Source organism: Lonchura striata, chromosome 4 (assembly GCF_046129695.1).
Source record: "Lonchura striata isolate bLonStr1 chromosome 4, bLonStr1.mat, whole genome shotgun sequence".
Lineage (NCBI taxonomy): Eukaryota > Metazoa > Chordata > Aves > Passeriformes > Estrildidae > Lonchura > Lonchura striata.
Window position 1 is genome coordinate 64,475,897 of NC_134606.1, and position 18,332 is coordinate 64,494,228.

The window sequence follows — 18,332 nt, forward strand, 5'->3', positions numbered from 1 at the left end:
ACACCTTTGTGACGTTGCACAGCTCTCTGTGGTAACACATGGGCATCTGTGGTGTCACACAGCTCTCTGTGATGTCACAATGACATCTGTGATGTCACACAAGCTCCTGTGATGTTACACAGACCTCTCTGCGATGTCACGCTGACATCTCTCTGATGTCACACAAGTGTAACAAGAAAAGAAATAGCTGAAGGAAAATTAGCAGTATTTTATTTGTCCTGAATCTAAGAATTTAGGACCTTCAATTTTTACAAACATGATTTGATACTAACTATAGGCAATGAAGTTTTCCATCCCCACTAAAGAAATGGATTTGGCCTGAACCACGGCTGCAGCACCCCCAAGGCTGTAACTGCTCTGCCAGGGGTTCTTCCATGGTCATGGCTCTCAGGTGCTCCAGCACGACCCCAGGCACAGGCACTGATGTTTCGAGGGCTACCTGCTGAGCATGGCCTAATCCACAGCCACAGAGGTTTCAGGTTTATCCCTGGGCCACAATCCCTTCTTGGCCATGGAAACAACCATGGCCACAGGTACTCTGAGAGATTCCTGCTCTGCCATGGACTTATTCCCAGCCGCGGATGCCTGCGGGTGTCCTGCTCCTGTCTGGGCTCATCCACAGGTCACAGATCCCTCAACTGGAGCTAACACCACTGGAGTTCCAGCAGCACAGAAACAGCAGCGATGTCCTGGCCTGGTCTCATGGATGATGGGAAGGCAAAGCAGGTTCTATTTCAGGGTTTCAAATACAGTTTTGATCCTGTTCCTCGCAGAATACATCTGGAGCAGGTGTCCAGCTGTGAGACAAACAGAGACAGGGTGTGCTGGGTGAAGAATGGTGATGTACTGGTTTTCAAGGGGATAGGATCCATTTTCTTCCCAGGGAGCGGCAAAGAGCTGGGTTTGGATTCAGCACGGGAATGTGGTGGATAGCACACGGATGGCTTGGATGTTGCTGAGCGGGGCTTGCCCTCCTCAAGGACTTTGCAGTGGCACATTGGACAATCCATGTCCCGTGCTCTGCCAGCAAGGAGGTGAGACCATCAACATTCCCCTCCTCATCCCTGTGTCCTACGTAAAGAAGAATCTTCCACCCGCTCTGCTCCAGAGAGCTGGCAAGTGCCCCTAGGGAGCCCCCTCATCCCTCCTGGGGCACTGCGGAGGGCGGGGCCGAGGCAGGGCTGTGACTGCACAAAGGGGCAGAGCGCTGGCGTGAGGCAGGGCTGTGATGTCCCAGGGCTGTGCTGGCCGCAGCACTGTGACATCGCTGTGACATCACCGCGCTGTGGCTGTGTGAGACGGGCCAGCGCCCGCAGCTGCCAGTGCAGTCGCGACGGGACGTGCCGGAGCCATGGGTGACGGTGACGTCCTGCTGACCGTGCTTCTCCTGCTGCTGGCCGCCGTGGCTGTCTGGTGGGCCTTTGGCCACCGGCAACCGCAGGGCCGGCGGACACGGAGAGGGAAGTGGAGGAAGCGCCCCAGGGTCCAGCCCAGAGGCTCACGGAGGAAGCGAGGAGCCCCTGCGGCTCCCAGGTTCCCCAGGCCTCGGGCGACTCCTGGCAAGCGGCCACGTGCTCCCGCCAGCCCCCTGGGCAGCCCCTGCAGCTGCGGCCCCTGCCTGGCAGAGGCCCGGGAGCTGCAGGAACTGATGCTGCACCTCGGGGATGGCAACGGGACACGTGAGCCGCTCTATTCTGGGATGTGGCAGGCATTGTGGAAAGAACTGGAGGAGCTGCAGAACCAAGGCCACCTGCCCTGCTGTGACTTAGCCAGCTCCTCCAGAAGCCTCCATCCCATCCAGAGGCTGCTCCCAGCAAGATTCTCCATCCCTGGGAGAGCCTCAAGGCCTGCAAGGATGGCACAGCAGGGGAGAGACATCACCATCCATGCAGGAAGCTCAGGCTCTCAGAGACCCTGCATCCTGCCAGGAGCCTCCTCTATGTCTGACAGCCTCCATCCCTTGCAGAGGCTCAGTGAGACCTGTCAGCCTGCGGAAAGAGCAGAGCCCGTGGACAGGTCTCCCAGCTCCCTTGGACTCTGGGACTTCAACAACACAGGTGCCATCCTGACCCTTGACGTGGCAAGGGAAAGCCCAGAAGTCCAACTGGGAGCCCAGCCCGATGCAGGGGAGCCTGCTCAGGAGCAGCTGGCAGGGCAGCAAGCGTCCTGGAGCCAGCAGTGGGCATCCCACAGCAGCCAGGACAGCCAGGACGCTCTTCTGGTTCTGCCCGCCAGCAACAGCCCCAGCCTGGTGGTGGAGACGGGCCTCCAGACAGCACGGAGGTTCCTCCATCTGCAGGAAGCTGCTCCAAGACAGCCTTCGAGTGCAGCCAAGGCCTTTCTAGTAGCAGGTGAGATCTCCCGAGGAGCTGCCTGCGGCTCCCCCGGGGCTCTGGAGGGGCGCGGCCAGGCCAGGCCAGGGCCCCTGCGAGCAGCCTAGTCGCCGGCTGTTTCCAGTGCCTCCGACGGCACGGCTTGAAAAAGCCCTGTCTGCCTTGCAGCCGCTCCTGGCATCCCCCTGTGCCAAGGCTCGGGCTGCAGCCCCGGCCGTCGTCAGGAGCAGAGCCCAGCCCACGCCGCCGGGGACAGCGACGGTGCCGCCCTGCCCCGCTGCCCCGGGGCTGCCGCAGCCGCCTGTGCGCGCTGCCCCGGCCCGGCTCTGCCGCTCGCCAGCCCGGCGGCTGCAGGGCGGTGGCCGCTGCCCGGCGCGCAGCAGGAAGCAGGTGAGAGCGCGGCGGCCGCGGGGGCCCGGCCCGCTTCACTCGCGGGCACTTGCGGGGGGTTCTGGGCGCAAGGCTGATGGCTTCTCTCGGCCGCAGGGCAACAGAGGCAGCGGCAGGAGCTGTACCTGTGGGGCCCGCAGCTGGGCAGCGGCGGCTTCAGCACCGTCTACTCGGGCATCCGCCTCTCGGACGGGAGCCCGGTGAGTGGCCGCCACGGCCGGGCGGGGCAGGAGGGGCAGCGGCGGGGAGCGGCAGGGCTGGAGCTCAGCCCTCCTCTCTCCGTGGCTCGCAGGTGGCCATCAAACGCGTGGCCCGGGAGAGCGTCCTGCAGTGGGACGAGCTGGTGAGTGAACGGGGCCAGCGGGACAGAGCGGGGCGTGGCGGGCAGGGAGAATCCCGGGGCGGGCTCAGCGTGCGGAGCCGCAGCCCCGCGGGCCTGGGCACACCGGAGAGCGGAGCTGGGGCCGGGCAGCGGCAGCCCCGAGCATCCCCCGGGCGGGAGGAAGCGCAAGCGCCTGGGAGGCTGCGCCAGGGGGCACTGGGGCATCCCGGGCAGGGCGCAGCGCAGCCCCAGGGCTGCTGCAGCAGCAGCAGCAGCAGCAGCAGCAGGCTGCTGCAGGCACTGACTTTCTCCTGCTCACAGCCCGACGGCACCCGCGTGCCCTTGGAGGTGGTGCTCATGGAGAAGGTGGGCTCTGGCTGCCAGAATATCATCCAGCTCCTCGATTGGTTTGAGCTGCCGGACAGCTTTGTGCTAGTGCTGGAGCGTCCGGAGGCATCGCAGGATCTCCTGCAGTTCCTGCAGGAGCAGGGCTGCCTGTGCGAGGAGCAGGCGCGCTGGCTTTTCTGCCAGGTGCTGGAGGCCGTGCGGCACTGCACCGCCTGCGGCGTCCTGCACCGGGACATCAAGCCAGAGAACCTCCTGGTGAACCCGGAGAGCGGCCACCTGAAGCTCATTGACTTTGGCTGCGGCACCTTCCTCCAGGAGCGGGCCTTCACGGGCTTTGCCGGTGAGCCCATGGCCTGGGCCCTGCTCCCGGTGCCAGGCACCGCACGGCCCCGTTCCCTCCTGGGCTGCGGGCTGCGTCCTTCAGCCGGCCGCCTTTAGGCACGGGGCGGATGCCGAGCCCCAGGAGCCGGCTGCCGGCCCTGCCGACAGAGGGGAGGCAAAAGTGGCTCCCGGCCCCTGGGCTCAGCAGGCCCACGAGGGCCTGGGCTGCTCCGCTGGCCTTCTTGGCCTTGCGGAATGGTTTCGTGCCTTTGGCCAGCTGGCTGGGGGACGCGGGGTGGCCTCGGGGGGAAGCTGTGGCCACGGCTGCAGCCCCTGCCTCGGCCAGGAGGCCAGCGCCAGGCTCTGGAAGGCAGCAGCCTGCGCCCGGCCAGCGCCGCCTGTCTCCCCTAGGAACGCGCGTGTACAGCCCGCCCGAGTGGATCTGGCTCGGCTGCTACCACGGCCACGCGGCCACCATCTGGTCCCTGGGCGTGCTGCTGTACGTCATGGTCTGCGGGAGCCTCCCCTTCCAGGATGAGCCTGACATCGTGCTGGGCAAGCTCATCTTCCGGCAGCAGCTCTCTCCAGGTGGGTGTCCGGCCTCAAGCCGGCGGGCTTTGGCAGCTGGCGGCGCGCAGCTCGGCGCGGCCCTCACCAGCTCCGCGGGACGTGGATCTGCCCTCCAGGGCCGGCCGCAGGAGGGGCCCGTGCCGACGGGGTCAGCACGGCACGGGCGGCCGGAGGAGGCGGCCGTGTCCCGCTGTGCCGCTCTCCCGCGTGGGGCAGAGCCGGTCGGGAGCCCGGCACGGCCCAGAGCCCGACACAACATGGCCCGGGCCCCGCGGGCGACGGGGGCAGCTGGGCAGGAGACTCTGCCGGTGACTGGCGCTTTCTGCCTTCTCTCCCCAGAGCTCCAGCACCTGATCCGATGGTGTTTGGCCAAGCACCCTGCGGACAGGCCGGAGCTGGAGGAGATCTCATGCCACCCTTGGGTGCGGGGCCGGCATTTTTGATGCCTTGCCGGAGCCTCTGCAGCACCAACTTAGCGAGTCCCACGCAGGACTGAGAACCCGAAAAATAAAACAGCAAACCCATTGCGGTGTGTCAAGGGGCTGGTTCTTCTCAGCAACTTCAGCTAAAGAAACGTCTTGGGCAAGGGGGGAATCAGAGTGCTGCCTTCAGCCTTTGTCAAGCTTTCCATGCCTGCCCTCCCAGCTGGTTCTTTGTATCTTCAAGCTCAGGCCCTAGTGCGGGTGAGAGGGGCTTTGCCCAGCCAAGAAATGCAGCAGTGGAACAACAGCTGCTCTTGCAAAGTGGCAGGGCTTCTTGGTGTCTCTTGAAGTGACACACAGGTCCATGTGTGCATTCCAGGGGTTATTTGGTTTCAGGGACAGAGACGTTCCTCTCTTAGCAGAACTCTGAGGAGAGCCAGAAGCTACAAAATATCATTTCAGGTTGAGCCCTGCTGAACTCTTTTTCTTTCTTCCTATGAAATGGGAGGCAGGGCTAGGCACTTCTCTGGGAATCTTGCCGAAGGAGCTGCTTCTCTCGGAATCCCGCAAAGAGAGAGCTGCTCTGTCTCCCAAAAAGGTACCACTTTATACCATAAAAGAGTGCTTGGCTTCCCCCTCTGGGTGGAGCATCTCAAATTGGGATGGTGTTACATTACCGTGCCTGCAGTGAGCCAGTCAATGGCCCATTAACAAACGATTACCTCTTCGGAGCAAACCATCGTTCTTGCAAGAGATAATAAACCTGCCCAACCTCCAACAGATGGCAAATAGAATACAAGCTTATCTTACAAACCAGGACAACTACTTTATAGAGAGGTAGCGGTTGTAACCAATACTTATTAGATTTTTTTTGTTGTTTCGATTTATACTATGGCAAGATGATAAAATATGTATTTGACATTACCTTGGAATGCAAAGTTTTTAAAAATAATTTTAAGGGAAAATATATTGAAACTGGTTTGGATAGCATAATTTCAAAAAGCCAGTTTCAATACCTGTGCAGTAGCCACAAAGAAGATCTGCATCAATCATCTAAAAAGAAAGCAAGCTTTAGATTTGACATGCACATTTAGATTTTTTTTGTCATGTATAAAAGAAAGTAGAAAAAATACACTATGACAGTTTATCTTCAACTGCACATCACTTGAACCTTGAGTGAAGACTCTGCATTATTGAAGAGAACCAGCTGAGGCAGTGCAGCTCCAGGTTCACACATTATCAGAACCTTCGACTGCTCATTAAAAGCAGAAAATCGTGTGGCTGCCTCTGCGAGGCAACAGCGCATTCTCCTGCTGTCATTGCCACTGTCAGAGCAAAACTGGAACCAAGCAATCCCATTCCATCACAAGCACCCTTACGCTGCAAAGGTGGAGCCCTGATCTCAGGAATGCCATTTGTGGCAGAGGTTTTCCATGGGTGATGTCACACAGCTCTCTGTCATGCCACACTGACACCTCTGTGATGTCACAAATCTCTCTGTGATGTCACATGGACATCCTTGTGATGTTACACTAATATCTGTGATGCCACACAGCTCTCTGTGATGTCACACAACCTCCTCTGACATCACAATGACATCTCTATGATGTCACACTGACACCTTGCACAGCTCTCTGTGGTAACACATGGGCATCTGTGGTGTCACACAGCTCTCTGTGATGTCACACTGACATCTCTGTGACATCACACAGCTTTTTGTGATGTCACACAGACACCTCTGTGATGTCACAATGCCATCTGTGATGTCACACAAGCTCCTGTGATGTTACACAGACCTCTCTGTGATGTCATGCTGACATCTCTCTGATGTCACACAAGTGTAACAAGAAAAGAAATAGCTGAAGGAAAATTAGCAGTATTTTATTTGTCCTGAATCTAAGAATTTAGAACCTTCAATTTTTACAAACATGATTTGATACTAACTATAGGCAATGAAGTTTTCCATCCCCAGTAAAGAAAAGGATTTGGCCTGAACCACGGCTGCAGCACCCCCAAGGCTGTAACTGCTCTGCCAGGGGTTCTTCCATGGTCATGGCTCTCAGGTGCTCCAGCACGACCCCAGGCACAGGCACTGATGTTTCGAGGGCTTCCTGCTGAGCATGGCCTAATCCACAGCCACAGAGGCTTCAGGTTTATCCCTGGGCCACAATCCCTTCTTGGCCATGGAAACAACCTTGGCCACAGGTACTCTGAGAGATTCCTGCTCTGCCATGGGCTTATTCCCAGCCGCGGATGCCTGCGGGTGTCCTGCTCCTTTCTGGGCTCATCCACAGGTCACAGATCCCTCAACTGGAGCTCACACCACTGGAGTTCCAGCAGCACAGAAACAGCAGCGATGTCCTGGCCTGGTCTCATGGATGATGGGAAGGCAAAGCAGGTTCTATTTCAGGGTTTTAAGTGCAGTTTTGATCCTGTTCCTCGCAGAATACATCTGGAGGAGGTGTCCAGCTGTGAGACAAACAGAGACAGGGTGTGCTGGGTGAAGAATGGTGATGTACTGGTTTTCAAGGGGATAGGATCCATTTTCTTCCCAGGGAGCGGCAAAGAGCTGGGTTTGGATTCAGCACGGGAATGTGGTAGATAGCACACGGATGGCTTGGATGTTGCTGAGTGGGGCTTGCCCTCCTCAAGGACTTTGCAGTGGCACATTGGACAATCCATGTGCCGTGCTCTGCCAGCAAGGAGGTGAGACCATCAACATTCCCCTCCTCATCCCTGTGTCCTACGTAAAGAAGAATCTTCCACCCGCTCTGCTCCAGAGAGCTGGCAAGTGCCCCTAGGGAGCCCCCTCATCCCTCCTGGGGCACTGCGGAGGGCGGGGCCGAGGCAGGGCTGTGACTGCACAAAGGGGCAGAGCGCTGGCGTGAGGCAGGGCTGTGATGTCCCAGGGCTGTGCTGGCCGCAGCACTGTGACATCGCTGTGACATCACCGCGCTGTGGCTGTGTGAGACGGGCCAGCGCCCGCAGCTGCCAGTGCAGTCGCGACGGGACGTGCCGGAGCCATGGGTGACGGTGACGTCCTGCTGACCGTGCTTCTCCTGCTGCTGGCCGCCGTGGCTGTCTGGTGGGCCTTTGGCCACCGGCAACCGCGGGGCCGGCGGACACGGAGAGGGAAGTGGAGGAAGCGCCCCAGGGTCCAGCCCAGAGGCTCACCGAGGAAGCGAGGAGCCCCTGCGGCTCCCAGGTTCCCCAGGCCTCGGGCGACTCCTGGCAAGCGGCCACGTGCTCCCGCCAGCCCCCTGGGCAGCCCCTGCAGCTGCGGCCCCTGCCTGGCAGAGGCCCGGGAGCTGCGGGAACTGATGCTGCACCTCGGGGATGGCAACGGGACACGTGAGCCGCTCTATTCTGGGATGTGGCAGGCGTTGTGGAAAGAACTGGAGGAGCTGCAGAACCAAGGCCACCTGCCCTGCTGTGGCTTAGCCAGCTCCTCCAGAAGCCTCCATCCCATCCAGAGGCTGCTCCCAGCAAGATTCTCCATCCCTGGGAGAGCCTCAAGGCCTGCAAGGATGGCACAGCAGGGGAGAGACATCACCATCCATGCAGGAAGCTCAGGCTGTCTGAGACCCTGCATCCTGCCAGGAGCCTCTGCTATCTCTGACAGCCTCCATCCCTTGCAGAGGCTCAGTGAGACCTGTCAGCCTGCAGAAGGAGCAGAGCCCGTGGACAGGTCTCCCAGCTCCCTTGGACTCTGGGACTTCAACAACACAGGTGCCATCCTGACCCTTGACGTGGCAAGGGAAAGCCCAGAAGTCCAACTGGGAGCCCAGACCGGTGCAGGGGAGCCTGCTCAGGAGCAGCTGGCGGGGCAGCAAGCGTCCTGGAGCCAGCAGTGGGCATCCCACAGCAGCCAGGACAGCCAGGACGCTCTTCTGGTTCTGCCCGCCAGCAACAGCCCCAGCCTGGTGGTGGAGACGAGCCTCCAGACAGCACGGAGGTTCCTCCATCTGCAGGAAGCTGCCCCAAGACAGCCCTCGAGTGCCGCCAAGGCCTTTCTAGTAGCAGGTGAGATCTCCCGAGGAGCTGCCTGCGGCTCCCCCGGGGCTCTGGAGGGGCGCGGCCAGGCCAGGCCAGGGCCCCTGCGAGCAGCCTCGTCGCCGGCTGTTTCCAGTGCCTCCGACGGCACGGCTTGAAAAAGCCCTGTCTGCCTTGCAGCCGCTCCTGGCATCCCCCTGTGCCAAGGCTCGGGCTGCAGCCCCGGCCGTCGTCAGGAGCAGAGCCCAGCCCACGCCGCCGGGGACAGCGACGGTGCCGCCCTGCCCCGCTGCCCCGGGGCTGCCGCAGCCGCCTGTGCGCGCTGCCCCGGCCCGGCTCTGCCGCTCGCCAGCCCGGCGGCTGCAGGGCGGTGGCCGCTGCCCGGCGCGCAGCAGGAAGCAGGTGAGAGCGCGGCGGCCGCGGGGGCCCGGCCCGCTTCACTCGCGGGCACTTGCGGGGGGTTCTGGGCGCAAGGCTGATGGCTTCTCTCGGCCGCAGGGCAACAGAGGCAGCGGCAGGAGCTGTACCTGTGGGGCCCGCAGCTGGGCAGCGGCGGCTTCAGCACCGTCTACTCGGGCATCCGCCTCTCGGACGGGAGCCCGGTGAGTGGCCGCCACGGCCGGGCGGGGCAGGAGGGGCAGCGGCGGGGAGCGGCAGGGCTGGAGCTCAGCCCTCCTCTCTCCGTGGCTCGCAGGTGGCCATCAAACGCGTGGCCCGGGAGAGCGTCCTGCAGTGGGACGAGCTGGTGAGTGAACGGGGCCAGCGGGACAGAGCGGGGCGTGGCGGGCAGGGAGAATCCCGGGGCGGGCTCAGCGTGCGGAGCCGCAGCCCCGCGGGCCTGGGCACACCGGAGAGCGGAGCTGGGGCCGGGCAGCGGCAGCCCCGAGCATCCCCCGGGCGGGAGGAAGCGCAAGCGCCTGGGAGGCTGCGCCAGGGGGCACTGGGGCATCCCGGGCAGGGCGCAGCGCAGCCCCAGGGCTGCTGCAGCAGCAGCAGCAGCAGCAGCAGCAGGCTGCTGCAGGCACTGACTTTCTCCTGCTCACAGCCCGACGGCACCCGCGTGCCCTTGGAGGTGGTGCTCATGGAGAAGGTGGGCTCTGGCTGCCAGAATATCATCCAGCTCCTCGATTGGTTTGAGCTGCCGGACAGCTTTGTGCTAGTGCTGGAGCGTCCGGAGGCATCGCAGGATCTCCTGCAGTTCCTGCAGGAGCAGGGCTGCCTGTGCGAGGAGCAGGCGCGCTGGCTTTTCTGCCAGGTGCTGGAGGCCGTGCGGCACTGCACCGCCTGCGGCGTCCTGCACCGGGACATCAAGCCAGAGAACCTCCTGGTGAACCCGGAGAGCGGCCACCTGAAGCTCATTGACTTCGGCTGCGGCACCTTCCTCCAGGAGCGGGCCTTCACGGGCTTTGCCGGTGAGCCCATGGCCTGGGCCCTGCTCCCGGTGCCAGGCACCGCACGGCCCCATTCCCTCCTGGGCTGCGGGCTGCGTCCTTCAGCCGGCCGCCTTTAGGAACGGGGCGGATGCCGAGACCCAGGAGCCGGCTGCCGGCCCTGCCGACAGAGGGGGGGCAAAAGCGGCTCCCGGCCCCTGGGCTCAGCGGGCCCACGAGGGCCTGGGCTGCTCCGCTGGCCTTCTTGGCCTTGCGGAATGGTTTCGTGCCTTTGGCCAGCTGGCTGGGGGACGCGGGGTGGCCTCGGGGGGAAGCTGTGGCCACGGCTGCAGCCCCTGCCTCGGCCAGGAGGCCGCCGCCAGGCTCTGGAAGGCAGCAGCCTGCGCCCGGCCAGCGCCGCCTGTCTCCCCTAGGAACGCGCGTGTACAGCCCGCCCGAGTGGATCTGGCTCGGCTGCTACCACGGCCACGCGGCCACCATCTGGTCCCTGGGCGTGCTGCTCTACGTCATGGTCTGCGGGAGCCTCCCCTTCCAGGATGAGCCTGACATCGTGCTGGGCAAGCTCGTCTTCCGGCAGCAGCTCTCTCCAGGTGGGTGTCCGGCCTCAAGCCGGCGGGCTTTGGCAGCTGGCGGCGCGCAGCTCGGCGCGGCCCTCACCAGCTCCGCGGGACGTGGATCTGCCCTCCAGGGCCGGCCGCAGGAGGGGCCCGTGCCGACGGGGTCAGCGCGGCACGGGCGGCCAGAGGAGGCGGCCGTGTCCCGCCGTGCCGCTCTCCCGCGTGGGGCAGAGCCGGTCGGGAGCCCGGCACGGCCCAGAGCCCGGCACAACATGGCCCGGGCCCCGCGGGCGACGGGGGCAGCTGGGCAGGAGACTCTGCCGGTGACCGGCACTTTCTGCCTTCTCTCCCCAGAGCTCCAGCACCTGATCCGATGGTGTTTGGCCAAGCACCCTGCGGACAGGCCGGAGCTGGAGGAGATCTCATGCCACCCTTGGGTGCGGGGACGGCATTTTTGATGCCTTGCCGGAGCCTCTGCAGCACCAACTTAGCGAGTCCCACGCAGGACTGAGAACCCGAAAAATAAAACAGCAAACCCATTGCGGTGTGTCAAGGGGCTGGTTCTTTTCAGCAACTTCAGCTAAAGAAACGTCTTGGGCAAGGGGGGAATCAGAGTGCTGCCTTCAGCCTTTGTCAAGCTTTCCATGCCTGCCCTCCCGGCTGGTTCTTTATATCTTCCAGCTCAGGCCGTAGTGCGGGTAGGAGGGGCTTTGCCTAGCCAAGAAATGCGGCAGTGGAACAACAGCTGCTCTTGCAAAGTGGCAGGGCTTCTTGGTGTCTCTTGAAGTGACACACAGGTCCATGTGTGCATTCCAGGGGTTATTTGGTTTCAGGGACAGAGACGTTCCTCTCTTAGCAGAACTCTGAGGAGAGCCAGAAGCTACAAAATATCATTTCAGGTTGAGCCCTGCTGAACTCTTTTTCTTTCTTCCTATGAAATGGGAGGCAGGGCTAGGCAGTTCTCTGGGACTCTCGCTGAAGGAGCTGCTTCTCTCGGAATCCCGCAAAGAGAGAGCTGCTCTGTCTCCCAAAAAGGTACCACTTTATACCATAAAAGAGTGCTTGGCTTCCCCCTCTGGGTGGAGCATCTCAAATTGGGATGGTGTTACGTTACCGGGCCTGCAGTGAGCCAGTCAATGGCCCATTAACAAACGATTACCTCTTCGGAGCAAACCATCGTTCTTGCAAGAGATAATAAACCTGCCCAACCTCCAACAGATGGCAAATAGAATACAAGCTTATCTTACAAACCAGGACAACTACTTTATAGAGAGGTAGCGGTTGTAACCAATACTTATTAGATTTTTTTTGTTGTTTCGATTTATACTATGGCAAGATGATAAAATATGTATTTGACATTACCTTGGAATGCAAAGTTTTTAAAAATAATTTTAAGGGAAAATATATTGAAACTGGTTTGGATAGCATAATTTTAAAAAGCCAGTTTCAATACCTGTGCAGTAGCCACAAAGAAGATCTGCATCACTCATCTAAAAAGAAAGCAAGCTTTAGATTTGACATGCACATTTAGATTTTTTTTGTCATGTATAAAAGAAAGGAGAAAAAATACACTATGACAGTTTATCTTCAACTGCACATCACTTGAACCTTGAGTGAAGACTCTGCATTATTGAAGAGAACCAGCTGAGGCAGTGCAGCTCCAGGTTCACACATTATCAGAACCTTCGACTGCTCATTAAAAGCAGAAAATAGTGTGGCTGCGTCTGCGAGGCAACAGCGCATTCTCCTGCTGTCATTGCCACTGTCAGAGCAAAACTGGAACCAAGCCATCCCATTCCATCACAAGCACCCTTACGCTGCAAAGGTGGAGCCCTGATCTCAGGAATGCCATTTGTGGCAGAGGTTTTCCATGGGTGATGTCACACAGCTCTCTGTGATGCCACACTGACACCTCTGTGATGTCACAAATCTTTCTGTGATGTCACATGGACATCCTTGTGATGTTACACTAATATCTGTGATGCCACACAGCTCTCTGTGATGTCACACAACCTCCTCTGACATCACAATGACATCTCTATGATGTCACACTGACACCTTTGTGACGTTGCACAGCTCTCTGTGGTAACACATGGGCATCTGTGGTGTCACACAGCTCTCTGTGATGTCACAATGCCATCTGTGATGTCACACAAGCTCCTGTGATGTTACACAGACCTCTCTGTGATGTCACGCTGACATCTCTCTGATGTCACACAAGTGTAACAAGAAAAGAAATAGCTGAAGGAAAATTAGCAGTATTTTATTTGTCCTGAATCTAAGAATTTAGAACCTTCAATTTTTACAAACATGATTTGATACTAACTATAGGCAATGAAGTTTTCCATCCCCAGTAAAGAAATGGATTTGGCCTGAACCACGGCTGCAGCACCCCCAAGGCTGTAACTCCTCTGCCAAAGGTTCTTCCATGGTCATGGCTCTCAGGTGCTCCAGCACGACCCCAGGCACAGGCACTGATGTTTCGAGGGCTACCTGCTGAGCATGGCCTAATCCACAGCCACAGAGGCTTCAGGTTTATCCCTGGGCCACAATCCCTTCTTGGCCATGGAAACAACCATGGCCACAGGTACTCTGAGAGATTCCTGCTCTGCCATGGGCTTATTCCCAGCCGCGGATGCCTGCGGGTGTCCTGCTCCTTTCTGGGCTCGTCCACAGGTTACAGATCCCTCAACTGGAGCTCACACCACTGGAGTTCCAGCAGCACAGAAACAGCAGCGATGTCCTGGCCTGGTCTCATGGATGATGGGAAGGCAAAGCAGGTTCTATTTCAGGGTTTTAAGTGCAGTTTTGATCCTGTTCCTCGCAGAATACATCTGGAGGAGGTGTCCAGCTGTGAGACAAACAGAGACAGGGTGTGCTGGGTGAAGAATGGTGATGTACTGGTTTTCAAGGGGATAGGATCCATTTTCTTCCCAGGCAGCGGCAAAGAGCTGGGTTTGGATTCAGCACGGGAATGTGGTGGATAGCACACGGATGGCTTGGATGTTGCTGAGCGGGGCTTGCCCTCCTCAAGGACTTTGCAGTGGCACATTGGACAATCCATGTCCCGTGCTCTGCCAGCAAGGAGGTGAGACCATCAACATTCCCCTCCTCATCCCTGTGTCCTACGTAAAGAAGAATCTTCCACCCGCTCTGCTCCAGAGAGCTGGCAAGTGCCCCTAGGGAGCCCCCTCATCCCTCCTGGGGCACTGCGGAGGGCGGGGCCGAGGCAGGGCTGTGACTGCACAAAGGGGCAGAGCGCTGGCGTGAGGCAGGGCTGTGATGTCCCAGGGCTGTGCTGGCCGCAGCACTGTGACATCGCTGTGACATCACCGCGCTGTCGCAGTGTGAGACGGGCCAGCGCCCGCAGCTGCCAGTGCAGTCGCGACGGGACGTGCCGGAGCCATGGGTGACGGTGACGTCCTGCTGACCGTGCTTCTCCTGCTGCTGGCCGCCGTGGCTGTCTGGTGGGCCTTTGGCCACCGGCAACCGCGGGGCCGGCGGACACGGAGAGGGAAGTGGAGGAAGCGCCCCAGGGTCCAGCCCAGAGGCTCACCGAGGAAGCGAGGAGCCCCTGCGGCTCCCAGGTTCCCCAGGCCTCGGGCGACTCCTGGCAAGCGGCCACGTGCTCCCGCCAGCCCCCTGGGCAGCCCCTGCAGCTGCGGCCCCTGCCTGGCAGAGGCCCGGGAGCTGCAGGAACTGATGCTGCACCTCGGGGATGGCAACGGGACACGTGAGCCGCTCTATTCTGGGATGTGGCAGGCATTGTGGAAAGAACTGGAGGAGCTGCAGAACCAAGGCCACCTGCCCTGCTGTGGCTTAGCCAGCTCCTCCAGAAGCCTCCATCCCATCCAGAGGCTGCTCCCAGCAAGATTCTCCATCCCTGGGAGAGCCTCAAGGCCTGCAAGGATGGCACAGCAGGGGAGAGACATCACCATCCATGCAGGAAGCTCAGGCTGTCAGAGACCCTGCATCCTGCCAGGAGCCTCCTCTATCTCTGACAGCCTCCATCCCTTGCAGAGGCTCAGTGAGACCTGTCAGCCTGCGGAAAGAGCAGAGCCCGTGGACAGGTCTCCCAGCTCCCTTGGACTCTGGGACTTCAACAACACAGGCGCCATCCTGACCCTTGACGTGGCAAGGGAAAGCCCAGAAGTCCAACTGGGAGCCCAGCCCAGTGCAGGGGAGCCTGCTCAGGAGCAGCTGGTGGGGCAGCAAGCGTCCTGGAGCCAGCAGTGGGCATCCCACAGCAACCAGGACAGCCAGGACGCTGTTCTGGTTCTGCCCGCCAGCAACAGCCCCAGCCTGGTGGTGGAGACGGGCCTCCAGACAGCACGGAGGTTCCTCCATCTGCAGGAAGCTGCCCCAAGACAGCCCTCGAGTGCAGCCAAGGCCTTTCTAGTAGCAGGTGAGATCTCCCGAGGAGCTGCCTGCGGCTCCCCCGGGGCTCTGGAGGGGCGCGGCCAGGCCAGGCCAGGGCCCCTGCGAGCAGCCTAGTCGCCGGCTGTTTCCAGTGCCTCCGACGGCACGGCTTGAAAAAGCCCTGTCTGCCTTGCAGCCGCTCCTGGCATCCCCCTGTGCCAAGGCTCGGGCTGCAGCCCCGGCCGTCGTCAGGAGCAGAGCCCAGCCCACGCCGCCGGGGACAGCGACGGTGCCGCCCTGCCCCGCTGCCCCGGGGCTGCCGCAGCCGCCTGTGCGCGCTGCCCCGGCCCGGCTCTGCCGCTCGCCAGCCCGGCGGCTGCAGGGCGGTGGCCGCTGCCCGGCGCGCAGCAGGAAGCAGGTGAGAGCGCGGCGGCCGCGGGGGCCCGGCCCGCTTCACTCGCGGGCACTTGCGGGGGGTTCTGGGCGCAAGGCTGATGGCTTCTCTCGGCCGCAGGGCAACAGAGGCAGCGGCAGGAGCTGTACCTGTGGGGCCCGCAGCTGGGCAGCGGCGGCTTCAGCACCGTCTACTCGGGCATCCGCCTCTCGGACGGGAGCCCGGTGAGTGGCCGCCACGGCCGGGCGGGGCAGGAGGGGCAGCGGCGGGGAGCGGCAGGGCTGGAGCTCAGCCCTCCTCTCTCCGTGGCTCGCAGGTGGCCATCAAACGCGTGGCCCGGGAGAGCGTCCTGCAGTGGGACGAGCTGGTGAGTGAACGGGGCCAGCGGGACAGAGCGGGGCGTGGCGGGCAGGGAGAATCCCGGGGCGGGCTCAGCGTGCGGAGCCGCAGCCCCGCGGGCCTGGGCACACCGGAGAGCGGAGCTGGGGCCGGGCAGCGGCACCCCCGAGCATCCCCCGGGCGGGAGGAAGCGCAAGCGCCTGGGAGGCTGCGCCAGGGGGCACTGGGGCATCCCGGGCAGGGCGCAGCGCAGCCCCAGGGCTGCTGCAGCAGCAGCAGCAGCAGCAGCAGCAGGCTGCTGCAGGCACTGACTTTCTCCTGCTCACAGCCCGACGGCACCCGCGTGCCCTTGGAGGTGGTGCTCATGGAGAAGGTGGGCTCTGGCTGCCAGAATATCATCCAGCTCCTCGATTGGTTTGAGCTGCCGGACAGCTTTGTGCTAGTGCTGGAGCGTCCGGAGGCATCGCAGGATCTCCTGCAGTTCCTGCAGGAGCAGGGCTGCCTGTGCGAGGAGCAGGCGCGCTGGCTTTTCTGCCAGGTGCTGGAGGCCGTGCGGCACTGCACCGCCTGCGGCGTCCTGCACCGGGACATCAAGCCAGAGAACCTCCTGGTGAACCCGGAGAGCGGCCACCTGAAGCTCATTGACTTCGGCTGCGGCACCTTCCTCCAGGAGCGGGCCTTCACGGGCTTTGCCGGTGAGCCCATGGCCTGGGCCCTGCTCCCGGTGCCAGGCACCGCACGGCCCCGTTCCTTCCTGGGCTGCGGGCTGCGTCCTTCAGCCAGCCGCCTTTAGGCACGGGGCGGATGCCGAGCCCCAGGAGCCGGCTGCCGGCCCTGCCGACAGAGGGGGGGCAAAAGCGGCTCCCGGCCCCTGGGCTCAGCGGGCCCACGAGGGCCTGGGCTGCTCCACTGGCCTTCTTGGCCTTGCGGAATGGTTTCGTGCCTTTGGCCAGCTGGCTGGGGGACGCGGGGTGGCCTCGGGGGGAAGCTGTGGCCACGGCTGCAGCCCCTGCCTCGGGCCGGAGGCCGCCGCCAGGCTCTGGAAGGCAGCAGCCTGCGCCCGGCCAGCGCCGCCTGTCTCCCCTAGGAACGCGCGTGTACAGCCCGCCCGAGTGGATCTGGCTCGGCTGCTACCACGGCCACGCGGCCACCATCTGGTCCCTGGGCGTGCTGCTGTACGTCATGGTCTGCGGGAGCCTCCCCTTCCAGGATGAGCCTGACATCGTGCTGGGCAAGCTCGTCTTCCGGCAGCAGCTCTCTCCAGGTGGGTGTCCGGCCTCAAGCCGGCGGGCTTTGGCAGCTGGCGGCGCGCAGCTCGGCGCGGCCCTCACCAGCTCCGCGGGACGTGGATCTGCCCTCCAGGGCCGGCCGCAGGAGGGTCCCGTGCCGACGGGGTCAGCGCGGCACGGGCGGCCGGAGGAGGCGGCCGTGTCCCGCCGTGCCGCTCTCCCGCGTGGGGCAGAGCCGGTCGGGAGCCCGGCACGGCCCAGAGCCCGGCACAACATGGCCCGGGCCCCGCGGGCGACGGGGGCAGCTGGGCAGGAGACTCTGCCGGTGACCGGCGCTTTCTGCCTTCTCTCCCCAGAGCTCCAGCACCTGATCCGATGGTGTTTGGCCAAGCACCCTGCGGACAGGCCGGAGCTGGAGGAGATCTCATGCCACCCTTGGGTGCGGGGCCGGCGCTTTTCATGCCTTGCCGGAGCCTCTGCAGCACCAATTTAGCGAGTCCCGCGCAGGACTGAGAAGCCGAAAAATAAAACAGCAAACCCATTGCGGTGTGTCAAGGGGCTGGTTCTTTTCAGCAACTTCAGCTAAAGAAACGTCTTGGGCAAGGGGGGAATCAGAGTGCTGCCTTCAGCCTTTGTCAAGCTTTCCATGCCTGCCCTCCCGGCTGGTTCTTTATATCTTCCAGCTCAGGCCGTAGTGCGGGTAGGAGGGGCTTTGCCCAGCCAAGAAATGCGGCAGTGGAACAACAGCTGCTCTTGCAAAGTGGCAGGGCTTCTTGGTGTCTCTTGAAGTGACACACAGGTCCATGTGTGCATTCCAGGGGTTATTTGGTTTCAGGGACAGAGACGTTCCTCTCTTAGCAGAACTCTGAGGAGAGCCAGAAGCTACAAAATATCATTTCAGGTTGAGCCCTGCTGAACTCTTTTTCTTTCTTCCTATGAAATGGGAGGCAGGGCTAGGCAGTTCTCTGGGACTCTCGCTGAAGGAGCTGCTTCTCTCGGAATCCCGCAAAGAGAGAGCTGCTCTGTCTCCCAAAAAGGTACCACTTTATACCATAAAAGAGTGCTTGGCTTCCCCCTCTGGGTGGAGCATCTCAAATTGGGATGGTGTTACGTTACCGGGCCTGCAGTGAGCCAGTCAATGGCCCATTAACAAACGATTACCTCTTCGGAGCAAACCATCGTTCTTGCAAGAGATAATAAACCTGCCCAACCTCCAACAGATGGCAAATAGAATACAAGCTTATCTTACAAACCAGGACAACTACTTTATAGAGAGGTAGCGGTTGTAACCAATACTTATTAGATTTTTTTTGTTGTTTCGATTTATACTATGGCAAGATGATAAAATATGTATTTGACATTAC

At 61.3% G+C, this 18,332-nt stretch overlaps 3 protein-coding genes across 3 annotated transcripts; all 3 read left to right on the plus strand.

Moving 5' to 3' along the window:
- Positions 1–1,351: 1,351 nt before the first annotated feature.
- LOC144246162 (serine/threonine-protein kinase pim-1-like) lies at positions 1,352–4,801 on the plus strand. Its single transcript, XM_077782620.1, has 7 exons — positions 1,352–1,413; positions 2,236–2,351; positions 2,820–2,923; positions 3,016–3,066; positions 3,367–3,733; positions 4,126–4,302; positions 4,624–4,801. Exons 1-7 carry the CDS (start codon positions 1,352–1,354, stop codon positions 4,725–4,727), a joined length of 981 nt encoding a protein of 326 aa, XP_077638746.1. The 3' UTR covers positions 4,728–4,801.
- A 2,928-nt stretch (positions 4,802–7,729) lies between these two features.
- Positions 7,730–11,120, plus strand: LOC144246163 (serine/threonine-protein kinase pim-1-like). Its single transcript, XM_077782622.1, has 6 exons — positions 7,730–7,739; positions 9,198–9,301; positions 9,394–9,444; positions 9,745–10,111; positions 10,504–10,680; positions 11,002–11,120. The coding sequence occupies exons 1-6, from the start codon at positions 7,730–7,732 to the stop codon at positions 11,103–11,105; spliced, it is 813 nt and encodes a 270-aa protein (XP_077638748.1). The 3' UTR covers positions 11,106–11,120.
- A 2,104-nt stretch (positions 11,121–13,224) lies between these two features.
- LOC144246164 (serine/threonine-protein kinase pim-1-like) lies at positions 13,225–17,461 on the plus strand. Its single transcript, XM_077782623.1, has 7 exons — positions 13,225–13,234; positions 13,324–13,500; positions 15,521–15,624; positions 15,717–15,767; positions 16,068–16,434; positions 16,827–17,003; positions 17,325–17,461. Exons 1-7 carry the CDS (start codon positions 13,225–13,227, stop codon positions 17,459–17,461), a joined length of 1,023 nt encoding a protein of 340 aa, XP_077638749.1.
- The last annotated feature ends 871 nt before the right edge of the window (positions 17,462–18,332 follow it).

Coding starts and splice junctions, on each gene's coding strand:
- LOC144246162 (XM_077782620.1), top strand. CDS start 1,352: ATGGGTGACGGTGACGTCCTGCTGACCGTGCTTCTCCTGCTGCTGGCC. Junction 2,924..3,015: donor GCCTCTCGGACGGGAGCCCG/GTGAGTGGCCGC, acceptor CGTGGCTCGCAG/GTGGCCATCAAACGCGTGGC. Junction 4,303..4,623: donor CCGGCAGCAGCTCTCTCCAG/GTGGGTGTCCGG, acceptor TTCTCTCCCCAG/AGCTCCAGCACCTGATCCGA.
- LOC144246163 (XM_077782622.1), top strand. Junction 9,302..9,393: donor GCCTCTCGGACGGGAGCCCG/GTGAGTGGCCGC, acceptor CGTGGCTCGCAG/GTGGCCATCAAACGCGTGGC. Junction 9,445..9,744: donor TCCTGCAGTGGGACGAGCTG/GTGAGTGAACGG, acceptor TCCTGCTCACAG/CCCGACGGCACCCGCGTGCC.
- LOC144246164 (XM_077782623.1), top strand. Junction 15,625..15,716: donor GCCTCTCGGACGGGAGCCCG/GTGAGTGGCCGC, acceptor CGTGGCTCGCAG/GTGGCCATCAAACGCGTGGC. Junction 16,435..16,826: donor GGCCTTCACGGGCTTTGCCG/GTGAGCCCATGG, acceptor TGTCTCCCCTAG/GAACGCGCGTGTACAGCCCG.